This window comes from Muscardinus avellanarius (genome assembly GCF_963383645.1).
Source record: "Muscardinus avellanarius genome assembly, chromosome: 3".
Taxonomy (NCBI): domain Eukaryota; kingdom Metazoa; phylum Chordata; class Mammalia; order Rodentia; family Gliridae; genus Muscardinus; species Muscardinus avellanarius.
Window position 1 is genome coordinate 82,550,531 of NC_137788.1, and position 22,709 is coordinate 82,573,239.

Sequence of the window (22,709 nt, forward strand, 5' to 3'; positions counted from 1 at the left end):
CTGAAAGCCTCATTAAATAGCTGAGGCTGGCTGGGAACCTGCACTTCTCCTATCTCAGCCTCCCAAGTACTAGGATTACAAGTGTAGGTGACCAAACCTGGCTACAAATATAGTTTTTATAGAAAATAATAACATAGCCATGTGTAGTGATGTATGCCTGTAATTACAATACTTGAAGTGGATCACAGTTCTATGCCAGCCTAAGCAACCTAGCGAGGCTCTCGGCAACTTAGTGACACCCTATTTCAAAATCAAAAATAAAATAAGGCTGTGAGTACAGCTTGGAGATAGAATACCCCAGGTCCAATCCCCACCACCTCAAAAAAAAAATAAATAAATAAAAATTTTTAAATGTCTGGGTGTAGCCAGGCATGATGACACACGCTTGTAATCTCAGCATTTGGGAGGCCAAGACAGGAGGATCCCAGCTCACAGACAGCCTCAGCTACTTAGTGAGGCTCTTTACAACTCAGTGAGATCTGTTTCAAAAAAAATAAAATAAAAAATAGGACTGGGGGTGTAGCTCAGAGGTAAAATGTTCCTGGGTTCCATCCCCAATACCGCAAAAAATTAATTAATTAAATAAAATGGGAGTATAATTCAGAGATGAAATGCCCTCCAGGCTCAATCCTTGATACCAAAAGAAAGGAAGGAAGGAAGGAACAGCAAAGAATTTACGAAGCTACTAGAGATGATTAACAGAGAAGCTTTGAGGGTGTTTTTAATTAATTTATAACTTCTGTTAACTATAAAGTTGTAGCAGTTTTATAACTTTAACTAGTTTTTTTGGGGGAACAAGAATTTTTCTGAATAAAAAATTCTAAGTACTATCTCTCCCCATGACTGTAGTTGGATTTAAGTATTATTAATTAAAATAACAAAACCACCATGACATTTAATAAGTTTTACTATAAACTACAAACATTAAAGATCTCTTACTTATTCATTCAATGTTAATGCACATATGGATTTCTAGACCCCTCCAGATATCCACTGCCCAACCTACTTCTCCATTTACTTATCTCTTACTATGAGAGTTTTCCACATTTTAGGATGGACAATTACATTACAGAAAGTATCAAATAATGCATGAGGCTGAATTATCTTCGAAATTATTTCAAATCCTGAAATTGTAAAATTTGGGGACAATGAGTACGTCTAAAATGAATTTTGTAGCCAGGTGTGGTGACGTACACTTGTAATCCCTGCACTTGGGAGGCTGAGACAGGAGGATCGCGCAGGTTCGAGGCCAGCCTCAGCTACTTAGTAAGACCCTGTTTCCAAATAAATTATAAAATAGGGCTGGGGTGTAGCCCGGAGGTAGAAATCCCCTGGGTTCCACCCCCAGTACCACAATAAATAAATAAATAAATAAATAAATAAATAAATAGAATTTTGTAACATTTGAGAAATGACAGCTTTATCCAATATTTGGGTCATTTCCCTCCTGGCACTCTACATCACAGCTAACTATAAAGAAATTTAAAGGGGCAGGCGTGGTGGCGCACGCTTGTAATCCCCATGCTTGGGAGGCTGAGACAGGAAGATCACGCAGGTTCGAAGCCAGCCTCGCTGGCTTAAGAGACCCTGTTTCCAAATAAAAATATAAAATAGGTCTGGAAGTATAACCCGGAGATAGAAGGGTTCCATCCCCAGTACCACCAAAAAAAAAAAAGAAATTTAAAGGGTATAAATCCCATAAGGAGACAATATTTTTGTATAATGGAAAGCAGATAGTGTTAGATTAAGATGCAGATTGAAACCAAATACGTAATTTGCTTCCTCCCCAAAACTCTATAAAAACAAATATAAAGAAAGTTTTGTTATTTTTGTTGTTGTTTATGTTTTTAGGACACAAACCATAAAGACAGGGAAAATGGGAAAAGATACAGCAAAAAAAATTTTGGAAGCTATAAAGTTTAATAATTGACTTAGTCGAAAATGGCCCAATTCTAAGATTGTGGGGCTAACAAAACAAATTTATACTAAAGAATCCTCAAAAGGCTCAGGAACTTCCAGAATACGAAAAGGGAGACTAAAATAGGATAGAATCAGATGAAAGCTGAATAGCTAGACACCTAGGTCCCAAGAATATAAAGCATACACAGTGGAAGACATGGTTATCCTAACAAGAACCTACAAATTATATGACCCTACTTACAAAAATGCTCCATAGCTCATTATCTAGCTCTCCTTTCCTAAGTTCCAAGATCACTGGCAACAGACCTAATCTTCCAAACAGAAAACTGAAATATTCTTGGTGAAATCTGACCAGGCCAAATCTGACCAGGCCAAATCTGATCAGACACATACAATGGAGAAAGCCTCAACTGGTCCACCCAAAACAATGGTTTTCAATCTTAGCCACAACTAGCATCACTAGGACAGCTTTAAAAATATTGATGTTTACTGATGGCAATAGAAATCAGAGTAGTGGTCACCTCTGAGCAGGAAGTAGGGACATAGAAAGCATATAAAGAAAATTCTCTAGGATTTTTCTCCATGCTCTGAATCTTGTATTAGTTACATGGTAAAAATCATCAAACCAGCTGAGAATGGATACTCATGCCTGTAATCCCAGTACTTGAGAGACTGAGACAAGAGGATTGCAAATTTCCAGTTAGCTTCAGCAATTTAGTTGCTCGGCAACTTAGCAAGACCTTGTTTCAAATTTTTAAAAATAGGGCTGGTTGTGTATCTCAGAGGTAGAATGCCCCTAGGTGCAATCCTCAGTACCAAAAAAAAAAAAAAAATATATATCAAACCATATACTTAAATTTCACGAGCCAGGCGTGGTGACACACACTTGTAATTCCAGCATTTGTGAGATTGAAACAGGAGGACTGCGGTTCTCAGCCAGCCTCATCTACTTAAGTGAGGCCTTCTGCAACTCAATGAGACCCTGTTTCAAAATAAAGAAAAAATAGGGCTGGGGTGTAGCTTGGAGGTAGAATACCCCTGGGTTCCATCTCCAGTACCACACAAAAAAAAAAAAACTGTCTATTTTATTATATGCAACAATACCTATATTCATACATTTTTTAAAAAACATTGCTACATGGGTCCTATCCCTGAAAAGTCTGATATATTTAGTCTAGCAACAGCAATAATTTTTTTTTTAAAGCTCTCCATGTGATTCTAAAATTCAGCCAAAGTTCCAGGCGTGGTGGCGCACGCTTGTAATCCCCGCGCTTGGGAGGCGGAGACAGGAGGATCGTGCAGGTTTGAAGCCAGCTGTGATGGCTTAGGAGACCTTGTTTCCAAATATAAAAAAGTAAAAAATAGGTCTGGGAGTGTAGCCCGGAGGTAGAAGGGCTTCCAGGAACCCCAGTACCACCAAAAAATAAATAAATAAATAAATAAAAATAAATATAATTAATAAATAAAAATAAAATTCAGCCAAAGTTGATAACCATTGCTTTTGACTCTAGATTATAGGGTAAAACTAGAAGTCAGTAAGTTCTACTTATAAATTCAGGGCTTCCAACTAGTCATTAGTTGCCCACTCTTAACCATGAACCAAAAACAAAAGATCAGCAGCCTGACCTCTGAGAAGGACCTCTACAATTGAGGTTATACCAAAATGAAAAGTAACTTTGAGGAAACAAACTATGCAAAGAAAAGTGTAAACAAACTACCTTTAATATCCTCAGATAGATAAGAAGATATGGTATCCAGGAACCACAACAAGAGATGAAGGAGTAAGTGATAGAATAGAGGAGAGGAAGCCGAAACTACCAACCTGCAGAAGTGACTATGGCCAAAAGGCAAATTAACATAATTCCCTCAAAGAAAAAGGCTCAGGGCCTGGGAGTCTCCTGTCAGTGGCAGAGAGACATGGGTATAAAGAGATTTAAAGTCTATGTGAGCTACAGTTAGACACTCTAAGTTCCCTTTTCCATCACCCTGCCTATCCTCTCATAATTTATTCTCAGAAAACACTGACCTAGATAGACTCCAGACCCAAGATGAAAGTGAGGCTCAAAGCGGAAAGCTAAGGAATTTAGAAGTACCTGTAACCCCAGTAGTTGGGAGGCTAAGACAGAAGGATCCATAGATTCCAGGATCTATGGAGACACGCATACACACACACACACACACACACACACACACACACACACACACACACAGAGCTGGGGGTATAGCTTGGAGGTTAAATGGGATTATAGACATGTGGCCAACATGCATAGCTCACTGAGTCACTTTCTGATGTCTTCATTACATTTGGTTAGAGTCTGAAAATATTACATGGGTAAATCCCAGAAGTAAATAGATTATAAATTTTAAATATATATTTATATTTTTTATTCTTTTTTTTTTTTTTTTTTTTTTTTTGGTGGTACTGGGGGTGGAACCCAGAGGCTTTCTACCTCTGGGCTATGCTCCCAGACCTTTTTTATATTTTATTTGGAAACAGGGTCTCACTAAGTTGCTGAGAGCCTCACTAAGTAGCTGAGGCTGGCTTCGAACCTGTGCAATCCTCCTGTCTCAGCCTCCCAAGCACAGATTTACAAGCGTGCACCACCACACCCGGCTTTTTATTCTTTATTTTGAAACAGGGTCTCACTGAGTTGCAGAGAGAGGGCCTCACTAAGTATGTATGTGTATATATATATATATATATATATATATATATATATATTTTTTTTTTTTTTTTTTTTTTTTTTTTTTAGTGTGTGTGGTACTGGAGATGGAATCCAGGGGCATTCTACTTCCAATCTACACCCCCAGAGCTATTTTTTATTCTTTATTTTGAAACAGGGTCTCACTGAGTTGCAGCAAGCCTCACTAATTGCTGAGGCTGTCTTGAACCACGATTCTCCTGTCTCAACCTCCCAAATGCTGGGATTACAAGTGTGCGGAACCAAGCCCAGCTCCCAGCCCCCTTTTTAAACATGGCCTTGCTAAATTTCTGGTTACTGGCCTCTAACCTTCAATCTTCCTGTCTGAGTAGTGGGCTTACAGGCATGTACCACTGGGCTGAGCAAGGGGGAACTTGAACAAAAGCAATTCAATATCACAGGCAGTCAATCTGATAACCTTAAGGGCTAAGTGACTACAGGGAGAAACAGCCTGGATATGATGAACAAAGGGCTAATTCACATCCCACTTAGATAGAGCAGGTTGACTCAACATTTCACCACACCACTCAAAATGGCATGCAATTTAAAACTTATAAACTATTTACTTCTGGGATTTACCCATGTAATATTTCGGACTCTGACCAAAGGTAATGAAAACATCAAACAGTGACACAGTAAACTCTGCATGTTGGCCACACGTCTATAATCCCAGTACTTGGGAAACTAAACAGTAGAATCCCAGCTTCGAGGCAAGCCTTAGCAATTTAGCAAGACTGTTCAAAAATAAATAAATAAATAAAGCTGGGTGTGGTGGTACACATTTGTAATCCCAGTACTTGGGAAGCTGAGACAAGAGGATCACAAGTTCACAGTCAGCCTCAGCTACTTAGGCACTGTACAATTTGATAAGACCTTGTTTCAAAAGAAAGAATAAAAAATAGGACTGGGGTGTAGCTCAGGAGGTAGAATGGGCCTAGGTTCAGTCCCTAGTTCCATGCACACACAAAAAAATTAATAATAATAAAATAAATCAGGCATAGTGTCACACACTTGTAATCCCAGCATTTGGGAGGCTGAGACAGGATAGTGGTTTGCAAACAGCCTTAGCTACTTAGTGAGGCTCTCTGCAACTCAATGAGACCCTGTTTCAAAATAAAGAATGAAAAATAGCCCTGGGGGTGTAGCTCGGAGGTTGAATGCCCCTGGGTTTCATCTCTGACAAGTCGGGTCCCTCCTGACTTCCCCCTAAGAGGCGGAACCCTGGAGAAGGAGGAGGAGACTCTGCTAGGCAGGCAGGGGGACTATATAGCGAGAAGAGCGAGAGGAGCGCGGCATTCCCACGTGTAAATCCCACCCCCGAGATGCATACCTTAAAAAGAGAGGCTTGCCCCTTCTAGCCTCTGATGGGCTCGCAGGTCTTCGAACTGCCTAGCCGCCCCCATCCCCGGGAGGGAGGACTGTACCATTAAAAGCTGATACTATGCATACTGGACTCCTCTCGGGTCTTTACACACCCTGCCGAAGACTTTACAATCTCCAGTACCACAAAATAATAATTAGTAATAATAATAATAATAATAATAATAATAATAATAAATAATAATTAAAAGGGGTGTGGGGTTAAGGCAGGAGGATTCCAGATTCTAAACGAGCCTCAGCAATTTAATGAAACTCTCGGTAACTCAGCAAGACCGTATATATATAAAAATAAAAGCCGGGCATGGGAGCGCACACTTGTAATCCTAGCATTTGTGGATAGCCTCAGATACTTAGGCCCTTTGCAACTCAATGAGACCCTGTTTCAAAATAAAGGATAAAAAGATAGGGCTGGGGTGAAGCTCAGAGGTAGAATGCCCCTGGGTTCCATCCCCCAGTACTGAAAAAACAAAAATACATACACAGTGGCACACACCTGTAATCCCAGTACTAGAGAGGCTGAGAGAGGATCACAGGTTCAAAGCCAGTTTTCATAACTTAGCGAGGCTCTCAGCAATCTAGTAAAATCTTGTTTCCAAATTTTAAAAAAACTGGACTAGGGGTATAGCTTGGAGGTAGAATGGCTCTGGAATCAATACCCAGTTCCCCACACATAAACGTACATATGCGCTTGCGCGCGCGCGCGCGCGCACACACACACACACACACACACACACACAATAGAATGTACACACACACATGGCTGGGGGGTATAGCTTGGAGGCACAATGCCTCTGGGTTCAATCCTCAAAACCACAAAAAAGGAGGGACTAGGGGGTGTAGCTTGGAGGTAGAATGCCCCTGGGATCAAATCCCAGTACCTCAAATAACACACACAAAAAAAAGGTAAGTGACACAGTGAGTGGATAAAGGGGAACTACTGTATTCTGTCCCCTTCACCCAGTTGGAATCATTTGCAGATGTCCCATTTTGCATGCTGCCAAACCAATTTCCAGCATAGTATTTCTCCCAGAGGACAAAGGTCTTTAATTCCTAACACTCCTACTAGATTCTAAACTCCTCAAGGGCAGCAGCAGCATCTAAATCAATGTTGTATTCCCAAAACCTAACACAATAACTGTAAATATACTAAATATTCTATAAATCTTTAATTACCTTGACCCTGGAGATACCAAACCAACAAAAAACTGGGCAGAGTGAACACACCTGTAATCCCAGTACCTGAGAGGCTGAGACAAAAGGATTACAGGTCAGAAACCACTGCATGAAAACTTAGCAAGACCCTGTTTCAAATTAAAAATGACTGGGGATGTAGCTCAGTGGTTGAATGCCCCTGGATGCAATTCCCAGTACCAAAAAAACAAACAGAAAATAGCACAAGAAATATAGATTATTTGAAATATAGAACACAGGGGTAGGATTTGAAGATCATCAACAAGCCAAGCCAGTGATGCATGCCTATGATCCCAATACTGAGAGGCTGTCCCAGGTTCAAGGACAACCTCAACAAGTAGCAAGACTCAGCAATCTGAAGACACCCTGTTTCAAAACAAAACATAAAATAAACTGAGAGTGTAGCTCTGAGGTAAATACCCTTAGGTTCAATCCTTAGTACCATCAGAAAAAATTAAGCCAGATCACAAACAAGACAAACTTAAGAATGTACTGATGAAATTATGTCTATGAATAGTTTAAAATAATCCCAGAGGCACTTTCCCTACAAATAAATAAATAAATAAATACGTGACACACGCTTGTAATCCCAGTACTTGGGAGGCTGAGACAGGAGGATCGCGGTTCAAGGACAGCCTCAGCTACTTAGTAAGACCCTCCGCAACTCAGTGAGACCCTGTTTCAAAATAAAGAATAAAAAATAGGGCTGAGGTGTAGTTCGGAGGTAGAATGCCCCTGGTTTCAATCCCCAGTACCGAAAATAAATAAATAAATATTAAAACTCTCTATTCATACCTGGAGGGGGGAAGTACACCTGAAATTTCAGTACTTGGGAGGCTGAGACAGAAACAAAAGAGATTCCAGGCCAGCCTCAGCAACTTAGTGAAACTGTTTCAAAATTAAGGAAAAGAAAATTTAAGGGGGGGTTAGCAATGTAGCTAAGAGGTAGAATGCCCCTGGGTTCAAAGCCAGACACACACACACACACACACACACACACACACACACACTTAGAAAACAAAAAGCTACTAACACACAGCTCAGAACAAAGATAACAGCTACCAACAGATCATTTTTCCTTCGTGAAGCCCTGGAATTCATTCTTTCAGCAAAGAATGGGGCTTATTATTCCACACTGTAACCCAAAGAAAAGATAACTCTGCAAGAAAACTCTGCTGCTTTTCAAAATCACCTCGAACAGCACAAGTCGAAGGAACCCTTGCAAAAGTTTGGGTTAACTCTTGGGTGAAAGATGCCAACTCAGACCATCTAAGACACGGGGAAAACAAAAATCACAGCGACTGTAAAGCGAACGCCGACACCACCACCCACCTCCCGGAAGCCCTGCGGTTGGTGTGAGGCTCGGCCCGCCCGCCCTACGGTGACTCGGGGTCGCCGCGGACGCCCCGGCGTCCTCGCGGGTCCCGGGCTCACGCGGCTCGCCCGCCACCTGCCCGGAGCGCGGCGCAGACCCGCGGCCACCGCAGGCGCGCCGACCTGTGGCCTGCAGGGCGGCCAGGGCGGCCGGCATCCCCGGGGGCGCGAGGACGCGGGGAACGGAGGCCGGGCGCCCGCTCCGCCCGCTCGCGCCGCAACTCGGCCCCGCGCAGCGCCCTCACCTTGGACACGCTGGGCGGACTCCGCCGTCCACATGAACCGCCGTCCAGCCGCCGCAGCCGCGGCCCCGCGCTCCGCGCTCCGCGCTCCTCGGGGCCCGCGGCCTCCGCCCGGCCCCGCGCTCGCCGCTCCCGGGTCCGCCGGGCCGCGTCAGGAGGACCACGGCGCAGGCGCGGCAGGGCCTCCGGGAGCCCGGGCCGCCGCTACCGCATAATGGGTCGGAGCAGGTTAGGGGCCGGGCGGCCGCGCCGGCAGGCAGAAGCCGCGGGGATTGGACCGCGGGGAGCGGAGGCGGGGAAAGCCCGCGCGCCCTCCGCCCCTCTCCGCGCCGCCTCGGCCCGGCCCCGCGGCGTTAATCAGCGGGGGTCAGGGCGGCGGGGGACACGCCCCCTCAGCGTTAATCAGCGGAGGACACGCCCCTCGGGGTCAGGGCGGCGGAGGACACGCCCCTCGGGGGTCAGGGCGGCGGAGGACACGCCCCTTCGGCCTCTGGGCGGCGGAGGACACGCCCCTTCGGAGTTAAGGCGGCGGAGGACACGCCCCTCGGGGTTAGGGCGGCGGAGGACACGCCCCTCGGGGGTCAGGGCGGCGGAGGACACGCCCCTTCGGCCTCTGGGCAGCGGAGGACACGCCCCTCGGAGTTAAGGCGGCGGAGGACACGCCCCTTCGGAGTTAAGGCAGCGGAGGACACGCCCCTTCGGCCTCTGGGCAGCGGAGGACACGCCCCTCGGAGTTAAGGCGGCGGAGGACACGCCCCCTCGGTGACCCAGCGCCCAGGGCCGCCGGCCGCGCTCTTCGCAGCGCACAAGCGGGAGGATACGCAGACTTCCAGAGGCGGCCCCAGGTCACTCTCCCAACCATTAATCAACGCGTATCACTCGTGACTGTAAAACACATTTCCACCAGACGCACTGGGGGTGGGGAGTATGCAGAGGCCAGCAGGGGTCGGGACTTGGGCACTGGTAAGTGAGGTCCAGCCAGGCAGCCATCCAGTATCAACGAAAAAATTCTTGGAAGGAAAAAGTTCTTGGGAGGTTGAGACCGGAGGATCGCGATTTGCGGACAGCCTCAGCTACATAGTGAGGCCCTTTGCAACTCAGTGTGACCCTGTTTCAAAATATAAAATAAAAAAGAGGGCTGGGGATGAGCCTCAGAGGTAAAATGCCCCTGGTTTCCCTCCCCAGTACGAGAAGAAGAAGAAGAAGAAGAAGAAGAAGAAGAAGAAGAAGAAGAAGAAGAAGAAGAAGAAGAAGAAGTCGTCACCTAGGGGTATAACCCAGAGATAGAATGGCCCTGGGTTCCAGCCTCAGAACCACCAAAAAAAAGGAAAATAACAAGAAATAGGAAGTAAAACTGTCCTCCACCCAGATAAAAACTTTGAAAATTTGAAACTACTGAGGCAAACTTTTTCGTTAAGTTTAGGTCATGTCAATATTTAAAGTTAATTGACAACTTCATTGTAATTTAATCTACCATAAGAAAACTGAGATATCCTTGATAATTTTCCTGTCCCTCCCATATTCAGTATATAAGCAAATCCTGTTTTTGGTGGTTGTTTGTTTGTTTTGTTTTTGTGGAACTAGGGATTGAACCCAGGGGCATTCTACCTCTGAACTGCACCCCCAGCCCTATTTTACTTTTATTTAGAAACAGGGCCTTGCTAGGTTGATGGGTTGTTGAGAGTCTCACTACTTGCTGAGACTATTCTCAAACCTGAGATCCTCCTGTCTCAGCCTCCCAAGTACTGGAAAAACAAGCGTGCACCACCATGACTTTTTTCAAGTACGTGAATTTATTATCTGTTCAAAAATAAATGTCACCAAAGCTTATTCTGTACAATTCTATTCATTTGAAACTTCAGAAAAGGCAAAACTAATTGTGGTTTAAAAACATCATAGCAGGGCTGGAGGTGCGGCTCAGTAGCAGAGCACATGCTTTGCACAGTGCCCTCAGTTTGATCCTCCACATCACACATATAAGTTGGGAAATAGTATTTTGTCTTTTCAGCCATTTGCATAATAAAAACTGTTCAATATAATTTTTAGCAGTGCTAAAGATTGAACCAAAGAGAACTCTACTACTGAGCTACATACCCAGCAATTTGTATTTTGTATTTCAAAACAGACTTTTACTAAGTAGCCCAGGCTGATGTCTAATTTACCATCCTCCTCTGGCAGCTTCCTGAGTAGCTAAAATTACAGGCATCTGGCTGTTAAAGGTATTTTTGAATGAGTAGTGAAAAACATGCCTGGTACTTTACTGGTACAAATTATATTTTTATGAAATATTTATATTTTTTCTAGAAAATAGAAATTTTTCATATTAATGCAAATGACTAGAATGCAATCTTTTGTGTGTGTGTGCATGTGTGTGTACCTACACATGTTACTGGGGACTGAATCCAAGGGCACTCTACCACTGAACTGAACTGCACTCCCAGCCTTGTGTGTGCGCACACACGTGTGTATATGAGTGATACTGGGAAATGAACCCAGAGGCATTCTACCTCCAAGCTACATCTCCAAACTGATTTTATTCATTTGGAAACAGGGTTTCACTAAATTGCTGAGTGCATGTGTGTGTACATACACATGTTACTGGGGACTGAATCCAAGGGCACTCTACCACTGAACTGAACTGCACTCCCAGCCTTGTGTGTGCGCACACGCGTGTGTATATGAGTGATACTGGGAAATGAACCCAGAGGCATTCTACCTCCAAGCTACATCTCCAAACTGATTTTATTCATTTGGAAACAGGGTTTCACTAAATTGCTGAGTGCATGTGTGTGTACATACACATGTTACTGGGGACTGAATCCAAGGGCACTCTACCACTGAACTGAACTGCACTCCCAGCCTTGTGTGTGCACACACGCGTGTGTATATGAGTGATACTGGGAAATGAACCCAGAGGCATTCTACCTCCAAGCTACATCTCCAAACTGATTTTATTCATTTGGAAACAGGGTTTCACTAAATTGCTGAGTGCATGTGTGTGTACATACACATGTTACTGGGGACTGAATCCAAGGGCACTCTACCACTGAACTGAACTGCACTCCCAGCCTTGTGTGTGCGCACACGCGTGTGTATATGAGTGATACTGGGAAATGAACCCAGAGGCATTCTACCTCCAAGCTACATCTCCAAACTGATTTTATTCATTTGGAAACAGGGTTTCACTAAATTGCTGAGAGCCTCACTTAAATTATTGAGGCTGTCCTTGAGCCTGCAATCCTCCAGTCTCAGCCTCTTAAGTATTAGGATTTCAAGTGTCTGCCACCACACCTGGCTTTTATTTTTTATTTGGAAACAGGATTTCACTAAATTGCCAAAGCTGGCCTGGAACTTGCAATCCTCCTATCTCGGCCTTTAAGTACTAGAAGTACAGATGTATCCTACCATGCCCAGTGACTAGACTCTAATATTTCATATTTATGTATAGGCATGTGTGTGTATAACATACCAATTTAGCCTGGATGCACAAAGTACCTAGGATGTACTACATCAAATGGCCTAAGGAGAGAAGTTTATATCATTAGCTCTGACCTTCCATCACTATTCCTCATTGACCCCTTTCTTTCACTTACCTTGAGCACATCAATTTATTTAGAAAAAAAAAGTTCACACTTTAAAGACGCACTGAAGCCAGGCATGATGACCGAGCTGGTAATCCCAGTACTTGGAAGGCTGAAACAGGAGAACAGCACGTATGACGCCAGCTTCAGCAATTTAGATAAATAAAATCGGGTTGGGGGTCTAATTTGGAGGTAGAATGCCTCTGGGTTCAATCCCCAGTGCCAACAAAAAAGCAAAAAGCTCATGCTGACCTCTCAGGAGCGGTCCAGCACTTGCCTAAGTGAAATCGCACCGTGCGATTCCCACGCCAGCGGCACCTGTGCTCCGCGCCTGCCGCCCACGCGAGACCTCACACCCAGGGACTCAGGACGCGCTGGGTGACAGCACCCTCTGCACAGGCGCTTTGATTTTCAGTAAACTCAGCTATCCGACGCTTTGTGTTCTGATACTGCACACCCTTAGCATGGATCTGGGTCACTGCCTGGGAGGGGAACTCCTCTAAACCTGATGAGAGTTAAATTTCAGAATACGACGAACACTGGCTAGCATCTAAGGCGGCCACACGCGCACCATTGCTCGCAGGAAGGAAAAGCAACGGAGAGGAGACATTCTCCCCCGAAAAGCCAACCAAGGCCACCCCGGGTACAGGGCGGAAACACCAGTGAGGTCCAGCCGGCTGGCATCCGCCCCACCCTTACCCTGGCAGCTGGCACTCGAGCTTCCCTAGAGAGCCGGGCGCTCAGTCACATGCTGGGTGGTGGTGTCTATTACAGGGCCACCAGAGCCACTAGCCACAAGCGACTGTTTACTTTTTTTTTTTTTTTTTTTTTTTTTTGCGGGTCTGGGGGTGGAACCCAGGGCCATTCTACCTCCGACCTACACCCCCTGCCCTATTTTTTATTCTTTATTTTGAAACCGGGTCTCACTGAGTTGCAGAGGGCCTCACTAAGTAGCTGAGGCTTCGAACCGCGATCCTCCTGTCTCAGCCTCCCGAATGCTGGGATTACAAGCGTGCGCCACCACGCCCGGCTGACTGCGTTTAAACCTTCAGTGTCTCAGTCACACTCACACTTTTCAAGTAATCGGTAGTAATGGCACACGTGGCTGGCGGCTTTGGTCCTTGGTGGCACAGTTACAAAACATTTCCATCTAGTAGACCATTGTGTTGTCAGAGCTATCACCGATGAAAGGAGAGAAAACACTCCAGTGAAAGTCTTTTGCTCATGTTCAGAATTTTTGGCTGAGTGTGGTGGCGCATTCCTGTGACTCCAGTCCTTGGGAGGCTGAAACAGGAGGACCACAAGTTTGAGGACAGCCTCAGCAACTGAGCTAGGCCCTCCACAACAGCATGACACCCTGTTTCAAAAATAAAATAGGACTGGGGAAGCCGGGCGTGGTGGCGCACACCTGTAATCCCCACACTTGGGAGGCTGAGACTGGAGGAACACACGGGTTCGAAGCCAGCCTCAGCTACTTAGTGAGGCTCTCGGTAACTTAGTGAGACCCTGTTTCCAAAAATAGGTCTGGGAGTATAGCCCGGAGGTAGAAAGCCTCTGGGTTCCACCCCCAGTACCACAAAAAAATAAAATAAAATAAAAATAAAAATAAAATAGGACTGGGAGTGTAGCTCAGCAGTGGAATGCCCCTGGGTTCCATCCCTAGTCACACACACACACACACACACACACACACACACACACTTTTTGCTTTGGAAAAATAGAGGCTCGCCATGAAATAGTGACAGCCTGCCTCACTACTTGGCTCATTGCTTTGCACTATACGAATCTAAAAATTCATAGCCCAAATGGTGTGGCCTCTGCACCTATTAGGTAAGCATGGCTTTAGCCTCACCACTTTACCTCCACCAGATGCATTGTTTTCAAGATACTGACATCATCTTAGGACAGAGCATTGTTAAGAAGCATACGATCTTCTTGCCGCCTCGTGCACTTGTGCACAGGTGGAGACTAGATTTGCTACAGATGTAGAAAAAAATAAGCTTTGTGGCTCTGGAGCTCGGACATCATCTCCATCACATGAGACGCTAACACTGTCAACCCAGACAACAGCTTTTGGAATGGTGCCACCAAAATACAGCATCGACAGCATGACATTTTCTACCCCACCTACTAAAAGAAGTCCATATTACTTCTTGACTTTCTGAAATACCTGTTTTAAAGCGAGATAAATTTTGGAGCAACTAGAATTAGCGATTCTACTTAAACTATTCAATTTTCTGGCAACCAGTAACTTCTATAGTAATGCAAATTACTAAACTGTAATCTAAAATAATCAAGTATATGTGTCAAAAGTGTGCTTAACTCCTTTGAGCCTCGATCTTCTCATCCACAAGAATAATATCTACTTAAGCACTGAAGGGATAATTAAATGAAAAAATGTCAGGCGGATGATCCTTTAACAAGTGGTAACTAGTAGTTACTATTTTCCAAGGCCCCAAACTACCAAATGTGCACAAAGAAAACCTATAAATAAAAAAGATTCTGAATAAGAAAAATCCTGACTCTGCTACCTGCTTCTTGTCTAGTCTTTTACCTCTGAAACTAGGTTTTTCTTTTTTTTCAACCAATTAAAGAGTCGCCACTAATAGATGGGTTGTGAGATGTGTTTTTATTTCATGGGAAATGGTCTAGTAACCGTAAAACCGGGTACAAACTTTAGCTAATGTTAATTAGCATTCTCCCCCCACTATACACACATACACACACACACACACACACACACATGCGCGCGCAAAGAAACTACATTAGGAAAGTGTTGCTTTACAATAAAGTTAAGATTTTATTATGAACTGTGTAATCCTAAAAACAAATAAGAAGCAACTCTGCTAAAATTATCACGGGAAAGGCACAATCAGCCACACGATTGTCAACATTGCCACCAACTAGAATTTGTAAATGAAAATTATAGTGACCAGTTGTTTTCCTTGGCTAATATTTTTCTCCATATGAGAAATCTGAAGCCTATACAAACCAGGCCTCCTCTGTGGATGTAAAATAAATAAATAAATACATAACCAAGCACCAATTACAGCAAGGAAAGAAACAGTGCTGAATTACAAAAAAGTCAATTACCAAAATACGTTTCTCACAGGTGTGGAATTAGACCTAATGCTGCATAAATTCCTACTCCTCACTCGAATGGCCACAAAGCAGTGAGATAACATTCCTAAAATAAAACTGCAGGAATGTTCACAAGCTGTTCCTGCATTTTAAAGATGAAGCAAGGAATAGGAATTCTAATTCAATACAAAATATTTCCTGTTGCAGCTGTTACAACTCTAAGTTTTAACATAAAGCTAAACATGGAGTTAGACATTTACCTGTTTCCTATATGGGTTTCTAAAGGCAGCAGTCATGTTGGTGGTAACCATGATAAGCAGAGTAGACAAGGAGGCTGGGGATTCGAATTGAATTTACAGCTGACTCATGGGGAGTGTTTACAAGGACAGTGCCTGGGATCCACCCACCAGCACCCTTTCAGTTCCACCCTATACATCTGCGAGGTGGCTCCTCTTAAGGGAAGCTAGGAACACTGGGAACTCGTAATGCTGAAGACAAAGCTTTTTGAAGTCTCTTTTTTTTTTTTTTTTTTTAACAGGATTATTTATACAAATAGCCCAGGGATCACACCAGTCCTGTTTCTCTTTCGCAGACAGTCCTTTCCTGTGCAGCCTTCACAGAGCCCTGCACACCCCTGGGAGCTGCAGATGAAGCTGCAGCCTGGGCCTTGGTTGAGGTCTTACCCTGGGTCTTGGTTTGAGCCCTGGCCTTTGGCTGGCTGCGCACCTTGGCACCGAGGGCACAAGTACACTTGCCAAGCTCGGGGTGGGCAATGAGGGCAAGGGACCAAGCTGCGGCTGGCGCTCTCTGGAGTCTCGGGCTTAGCCTCCTCGGGCTTTACGAGAGCTTTGGCACACGAGCGCACGGCCTTGGCTTTTTGTCCCGCATCTTCCTCAGGTCCTTCTTGTTGTGCTCCTTGGCAAAACACATATTCCTCAGGGACTTGGGGTCTGCCCCCTTAAAGGATTCCTCTCTTTGTGATCAGGGTTTCTTGATACCATTTCTGTGCCATTTTCAGGACTGGCTGTGGGTGGCGTGGGTCTTGGACTTGGCCATGTCTGCATTGTAAACCGGGGCTCCCTTTTGAAGTCTTATGAGTGCTGACTGGTTTGGGTTTTCTTCCTTTTTTTCTTCTTCTCCTTCCCTCCCTCCTTCCCTTCCTTCCTTGATTGATTTGTCTCAGAATGACCTTATAACTGTTACTGTATTTGGGGCGCTGATTCTAGGGCACTGGTTAGGACCTTCTATAATTAAATAATTCTAGTTCTTGGAATTTGACCTGAGAAAAAAAATTATTAATTTGGTAGAACTTTCCTTTCTGGCTATTTTTTCACTCTTTAGATGATGAGATTTTTGTTTGTTTGTTTGTTTGTTTGTTTGGCATTGAGGAGTGAACCCAGGGGCATTCTTCCTCCAAACTACACCCCCAGCCCAATTTTATTTTTATTTTTTTAAGGCACTGTGGATTGAACCCAGAGTCATTCTACCTCTAAGCTACATCCTCGACCCTATTTTTTACTCTTTATTTTTGAAACAGGGTCTCATAAAGTTGCAGAGGGCCTCACAAAGTAGCTAAAGCTGGCCACGAACCTTCTGTGATCCTCTGTCTCAGCCTCCCAAGTACTGGGATTACAAGCATGCACTGCCATGCCTGACTTTATTTTTATTTTGGAACAGGGTCTAATTAGGTTGATGAGAGTCTCACTACTTGCTAATCCTGTCCTCAAACATGTGATCCTCCTGTCTCAGCCTCCCAAGTACTGAGTTTATAGGCCTGCACCACCACACCTGACTTTTGTTTATGTGGTACTAGGAATTGAATCCAAGGGGTTTTTCTTTTTCTTTTTCTTTTTTTTTTTTGCGTTACTGAGGATGGAACCCAGGGGCATTCTACTTCCGAGCTACACACCCCCAGCCCTATTTGTTTTTCTTTATTTTGAAACAGGGTCTCACTGAGTCGCAGAGGGCCTCACTAAGTAGCTGCGGCTGTCCGCAAACCACAATCCTCCTGTCTCAGCCTCCCGAATGCTGGGATGACAAGTGTGCGCCACCACGCCCGACGAATGGGCTGTCTCTGAGCTACACCCTCACCCCTTTTTATTTTTTTGTTTAGAAGCAGGGTCTTGCTAGGTTGTTGAGAGTCTCTCTACATGGCTGAGGGTGTCCTCTAACCTGCAGTCCTCCCGTCTCAGCCTCCCAAGTACCGGAATTACAGCATGTGCCACCACTCCTGGCTGATGTTCTGGAATCCTGCAGGTTGTTGTGTTCTACCAAAGGATATTCTGGTTGCATTACTCAGAGACTATTAATTGAAAGTTTATTCTAAGATGGAACAAGTAATACATCTTGTGAGAGGCATCTAAACAGAAAGAAAGCAAATCTGATATATTGGCTTTAAAAGATGGCCTCTCTCCTGGTGGATTTTGTTTTTAAGGTATTTACTGTAGCTGGGCACTATGGGAGTAATATTCATTTATCATCTCATTTAATCTTCGCCCTAACCCTATTGTTTTTTTAAATATATTTCTATTGGTGCATTGTAGTAAAACATCTCAATGGAATACAAGACTTATGAGGATAAATAAGCACATATGCTCCAATTAGCCTTTATCCAACCCCCATGCCATTCCCTCCCCCTCCCCCGATCCCATGAGTGATTGGCTTTGATATATTTGTTTAAGTACACCATGTGCTTTAAAGAGTTTCCATCTTCCCCCCTCCCATCCCCTCAGGTAGGTCACCTTAATTGCTCCTCTATAGGGCCCCTTCTACAACTAGAGTTCCTCCTATTACCCATTTCTCCCTAGTTTTCTCATATTAGGGAAAGCATCTGATTTCTTATTTTTTGTGTGACATTTCCCTGTGGATGCCGTACTGCAGGCTCCAATCCCGCCCTCAAGGGCCCCACACCGGCCTCACCGCACAGCAGGCTCCGATCCCAGACTCACCCTAACCCTATTGTAATTCTCATTTACTATTGAGCTCCAAGCAAGTCACTACAAATGCATCATTTAAAGCCAGGTGTGGTGATGCAGGTGCAGTACTTGAGAGGCTGAGACAGGAGGACTGAAGGTTCACAGCCAGCCTCAGCTACTTAGTGAGGCTCTCAGCAACTTAATGAGATACTGTTTCCAAATAAAATAATAAAATAGGGCTGGGGATGTAGCTTAGAGGTAGGTTGCCTCTGGGTTCCATCCCCAGTTTAAAAAAAAAATGTTTCACTTATTCACTCATTCATTCACTCACAAAGATATTAAGGTGTCAAGCACTTTTCTAAGAAAAAGAGCAATGATTAACATCTTCAGCTCCTACAGCATCAGCCATAATATTGCATGCTTTCACATGAGGCAGCCTTCGTTAAGCCCACATTTTTTTTTTTCAGTACAGGAGGTGGAACCCAGGGGCACTCTATATCCAAGCTACACCCCCAGCCCCATTTTTTTATTCTTTATTTTGAAACAGAGTCTCACAAAGTTGTGGAGGGCCTCACTAAGTAGCTGAGGCTGGCTTCAAACATGTGATCCTGTTTCAGCCTCCCAAGTACTGGGATTACAAGTGTGTGCCACCATGCCTGGCTGTTAAGGCCACTTATAAGGTGAGGAAGTGATAACTGGTCCAAAGTCATACTGGCAGTAAAAGGGGAAAGCAAACGTGAGAAGGTAGCCGAGCACATAACACACACCTGAATCTCAATACAGGGGAGGCTGAGCCCCAAGGATCGAAGATTTGTGGTCTGCCTCAGAAACCTAATGAGGCCCTCCACGTTTTAGCAAGACCCTGCTTCAAAATAAAAAATAAAACAGGGCCAGAGGGTGTAGATCAGAGGTAGAACACCCCTGGCTTAAATCCCCAGTAACCCTACACCCCCCCCCAAAAAAAAAAGTGAAAATATAAGTCTCTCTTAACTACAAACCCTGAGACATTTAGAATTTCAAAAATGAGGTACCTGAGCCGGGTGGTGGCTATAAACCTGAGATCCTCCTGTCTCAGCCTTCCAAGTGCTGGGCCACCAGGCCCAGCTATCAGATATTTTTGGAATATATTATTCTAGGCATTGTTCTAGATGCAGGGCTTAGATACATAGGATATTCATTCTCTAATTTGGCTTTCAGTGACCTTTGCTTTTTTGGGGGAGGAAGAGGTACTGAAGATTGAACCCCAGAGCAGTCTACCTGTAAGCTATACCAGTCCTTTTTTAAAAAAATGAATGAATTAATTAATTTTTTGCGGGTCTGGGGATGGAACCCAGGGGCATTCTACCTCCAAGCTATACCCCCAGCCCTATTTTTTATTATTTTTATTTTTAAACAGGGCCTCACTGAGTTGCAGAGGGCCTCACTGAGTAGCTGAGGCTGTCTGTGAACCATGATCCTCCTGTCTCAGCCTCCCAAATGCTGGGATTGCAAGTGTGAGGCACCACGCCCAGCTTATTTTTTATTTTGAAGCAGAGTCTCACTAAGTTTTAGAGACTAGGCTTGAACCTGCAATCCTCCTGTCTCAGCCTCCCAAGTACTGAGATTATAGGCATGCACCACCATTCCCAGCAACCCTTGCATTAGACCCCCAAGTAGTCCTTGCTGTAAATTATTCATGCCCATTATATAGAGCCTTCCATGTTGAATAAAGGTTTGTCTTGTGACAAATAAAAGATGGAAAAATTGATGAGTTATACTGTATAATGGCCTGAAACTAGCTTTCACCATGTTCTTTAAGATTGTGTGTTTTAGAGCCAGGCATGAAGGCACACACCTCTGATCCCAGTATTTACTTGGAAGGCTGAGACAGGGGCATCACAGGTTCAAGGACAGCATGAGCAATTTAGTGAGGCCCTAAAAAACTTAAAAGAGACCCTTTTTCAAAATTAAAAAGGAGCCAGGCTGTCATATCCTTATAATCCCAGTACTTGGGAGGCTAAGACAGGAGAATTGTAGTTCGCAGCCAGCCTCAGCTACATAGTAAGGCCCTTTGTAACTCAGTGAGACCCTGTTTCAAAATAAAGAAGCCAGGCATGGTGGCGCACGCTTGTAATCCCAGCGCTTGGGAGGCTGAGACAGGAGGATCGCAGAGGTCCGAAGTCGTCCTCAGCTACTTAGTGAGACCTTGTTTCCAAATAAATTATAAAATAGGGCTGAGAGTATAGCCCGGAGGTAGAAAGCCCCTGTGTTCTACCCCAATACCACACACACACACACACACACACACACACAGAATAAAAAATAGTGCTGGGGGTGTAGCTCAGAGGTAGAACGCCCCTGGGTTCCATCCCTAGTACTACCAAAAAAAATAAAGGGGAGGACACATGTTTTGAAGCCAGGTATGTTAATCATGTTAATCCCAGGCCTGTCATGTCAGTACTTGGGACACTGAGACAGGAGGATCACAGGTTCAAGGCTAGCCTCAGCAACTTTTTTCAAAATAAAAAATAAAGGATAGGTGTGCAGCTCAGAGGTAGAATGCTTCTCAGTTCAGTCCCCAGTATAAGAAAGAAAGAAAGAAAGAAAGAAAGAAAGAAAGAAAGAACCAATTGCATGTTTTGAGGGAAGCCAACCACCATGTGTGAGCTGCCCTGTGGGAAAACAAAGCCAAACACTGTGGGCTGCCTCCAGTGTCCAGAGCCAACTTCCCAGCCATAGCAATGAGCCACCTTGGAAGTAGGTCCTTCAGCCCATCAAGCCGTCAGGCACTTTAGTCCTGGCCTGCAGTGGACTGAATTTCCTGAGACCCTAAGCCAGAACCAATCAGAGAGCTGCTGCCAAATTCTTGACACTTAGAAACTGTAAAGGGCCAATATATGTTTCTTATTGTTTTAAGTCTTTAAATTTCAGGATTGTTACCACAAATAGCAATAGACTGCAAGAGCGATAGATAACTAATGCAATATATCAGTGACAAAAATAGACATAACTCCTGCCTTGATGTAGTTTAAATTCTAATGGTAGAAGCAGGGCGTGGTGGCGCACACATGTAATCCCAGTACTTGGAAGACTGAGAAAGGAGGATGATGCAGTTTCGAAGCCAGCCTCGGCTACTTAGTGAGGCTCTCAGCAACTTTGTGAGACCTTGTGTCCAAATAAAATATAAAATAGATCTGGGAATGTATCCCAGAGGTAGAAGGCCCCTGATTCCATCCCCAGCACCACACACACACACACACACACACACACACACACACACACACACACAAATTGCTAGATGGGTGTGGTGTTGCATGCTTATAATCCCAATACTTGGGAGGCTCAGACAGGAGGATCACAGGTTCACAGCTAGCCTCAGCTACTTAGCAAGGCCCTCTGCAATTTAGTGAGACCTTGTTTCAAAATTAAGAATATAAAAAAAAAAAATAGGGCTGAGAGAGCCAGGTGTGGTGGCACATGCTTGTAATCCTAGCATTTGGGAGGCTGAAACAGGAGGATTGCAGTTCTCTGTACAGCCTCAGCTACTTAGTGAGGCCCTTTGCAACTCAATGAGACCCTGTTTCAAAATAAAGGACAAAAATAAATAAATAAATAAAGATGGAGGTGTAGCTCAGAGGTAGAATGACCTTTGGAGGTTCCATTCCCTAGTACTGCAAAAAAAAAAAAAAAAGGGCTGAGGATGTAGCTTGTAGCTTGTAGCTCAGAGGTCAAATGTCCCTAGGTTCAACCTCTAGTTTGGCAAAAAGAAGGAAAGAAGGAAGGAAGGAAGGAAAGAGAGAGAGAGAGAAAGAAAGAAAGATGGAATGCTAGTATATAAATAAAAAGAGAAATGGAATTAGATTACACAGAGCCATTTATAGGACTTGGGCTTTTACTCTGAATGGGTTGAATAAGCAGCGACACGATCAGACCCGCTTTATTGTTGAAAGCATCAGCGGGCTGCTGTGCAGAAGTGACTCCAAGCCCTAAGGACAGAGACCCAGGAGTAGCCGGGAGCTGCTGAGAGATGAAGGCTGAGGGGTGGACTGGCTTGTCAGTGCAAGTCATAAAAAGGGACCAAGTTGGAGATGCCTTCAGCTAAGCTGAGTTCTCCTCAGACTGGCTAGTGGATAAAGGACAGACGGAAGATGAATCTGAGATTTGCAGCCTGGGTAACTAGGAGAACGAGGTTGCCGTTGCCTAGGAAACAGAAGACTGAGGGAGAAGCAGGCTCAGAAGTGGTGGAGCCAAAGTTGGGTCTCAGTCATCAAGAGTCTTGACTCTACTCAGGTAGTCAGAGAAATTATCACAAACAAGTGATACTTGAGGCAGATGCTGGTGAAC

The 22,709-nt window shown here is 44.4% G+C and overlaps 1 protein-coding gene across 1 annotated transcript in view; it reads right to left on the bottom strand.

The window, feature by feature from the left end:
- Window positions 1-15,782, bottom strand: part of EVI5 (ecotropic viral integration site 5) — a gene marked incomplete at both ends in the record, with an annotated part of 177,174 nt that extends 161,392 nt beyond the window's left edge. Inside the window, one exon of the mRNA XM_080691470.1 lies at window positions 15,732-15,782. Coding sequence (XP_080547596.1) covers window positions 15,732-15,782 — 51 coding nt within the window. The remainder of the gene's footprint in view (window positions 1-15,731) is intronic.
- Between the last annotated feature and the right edge of the window lie 6,927 nt (window positions 15,783-22,709).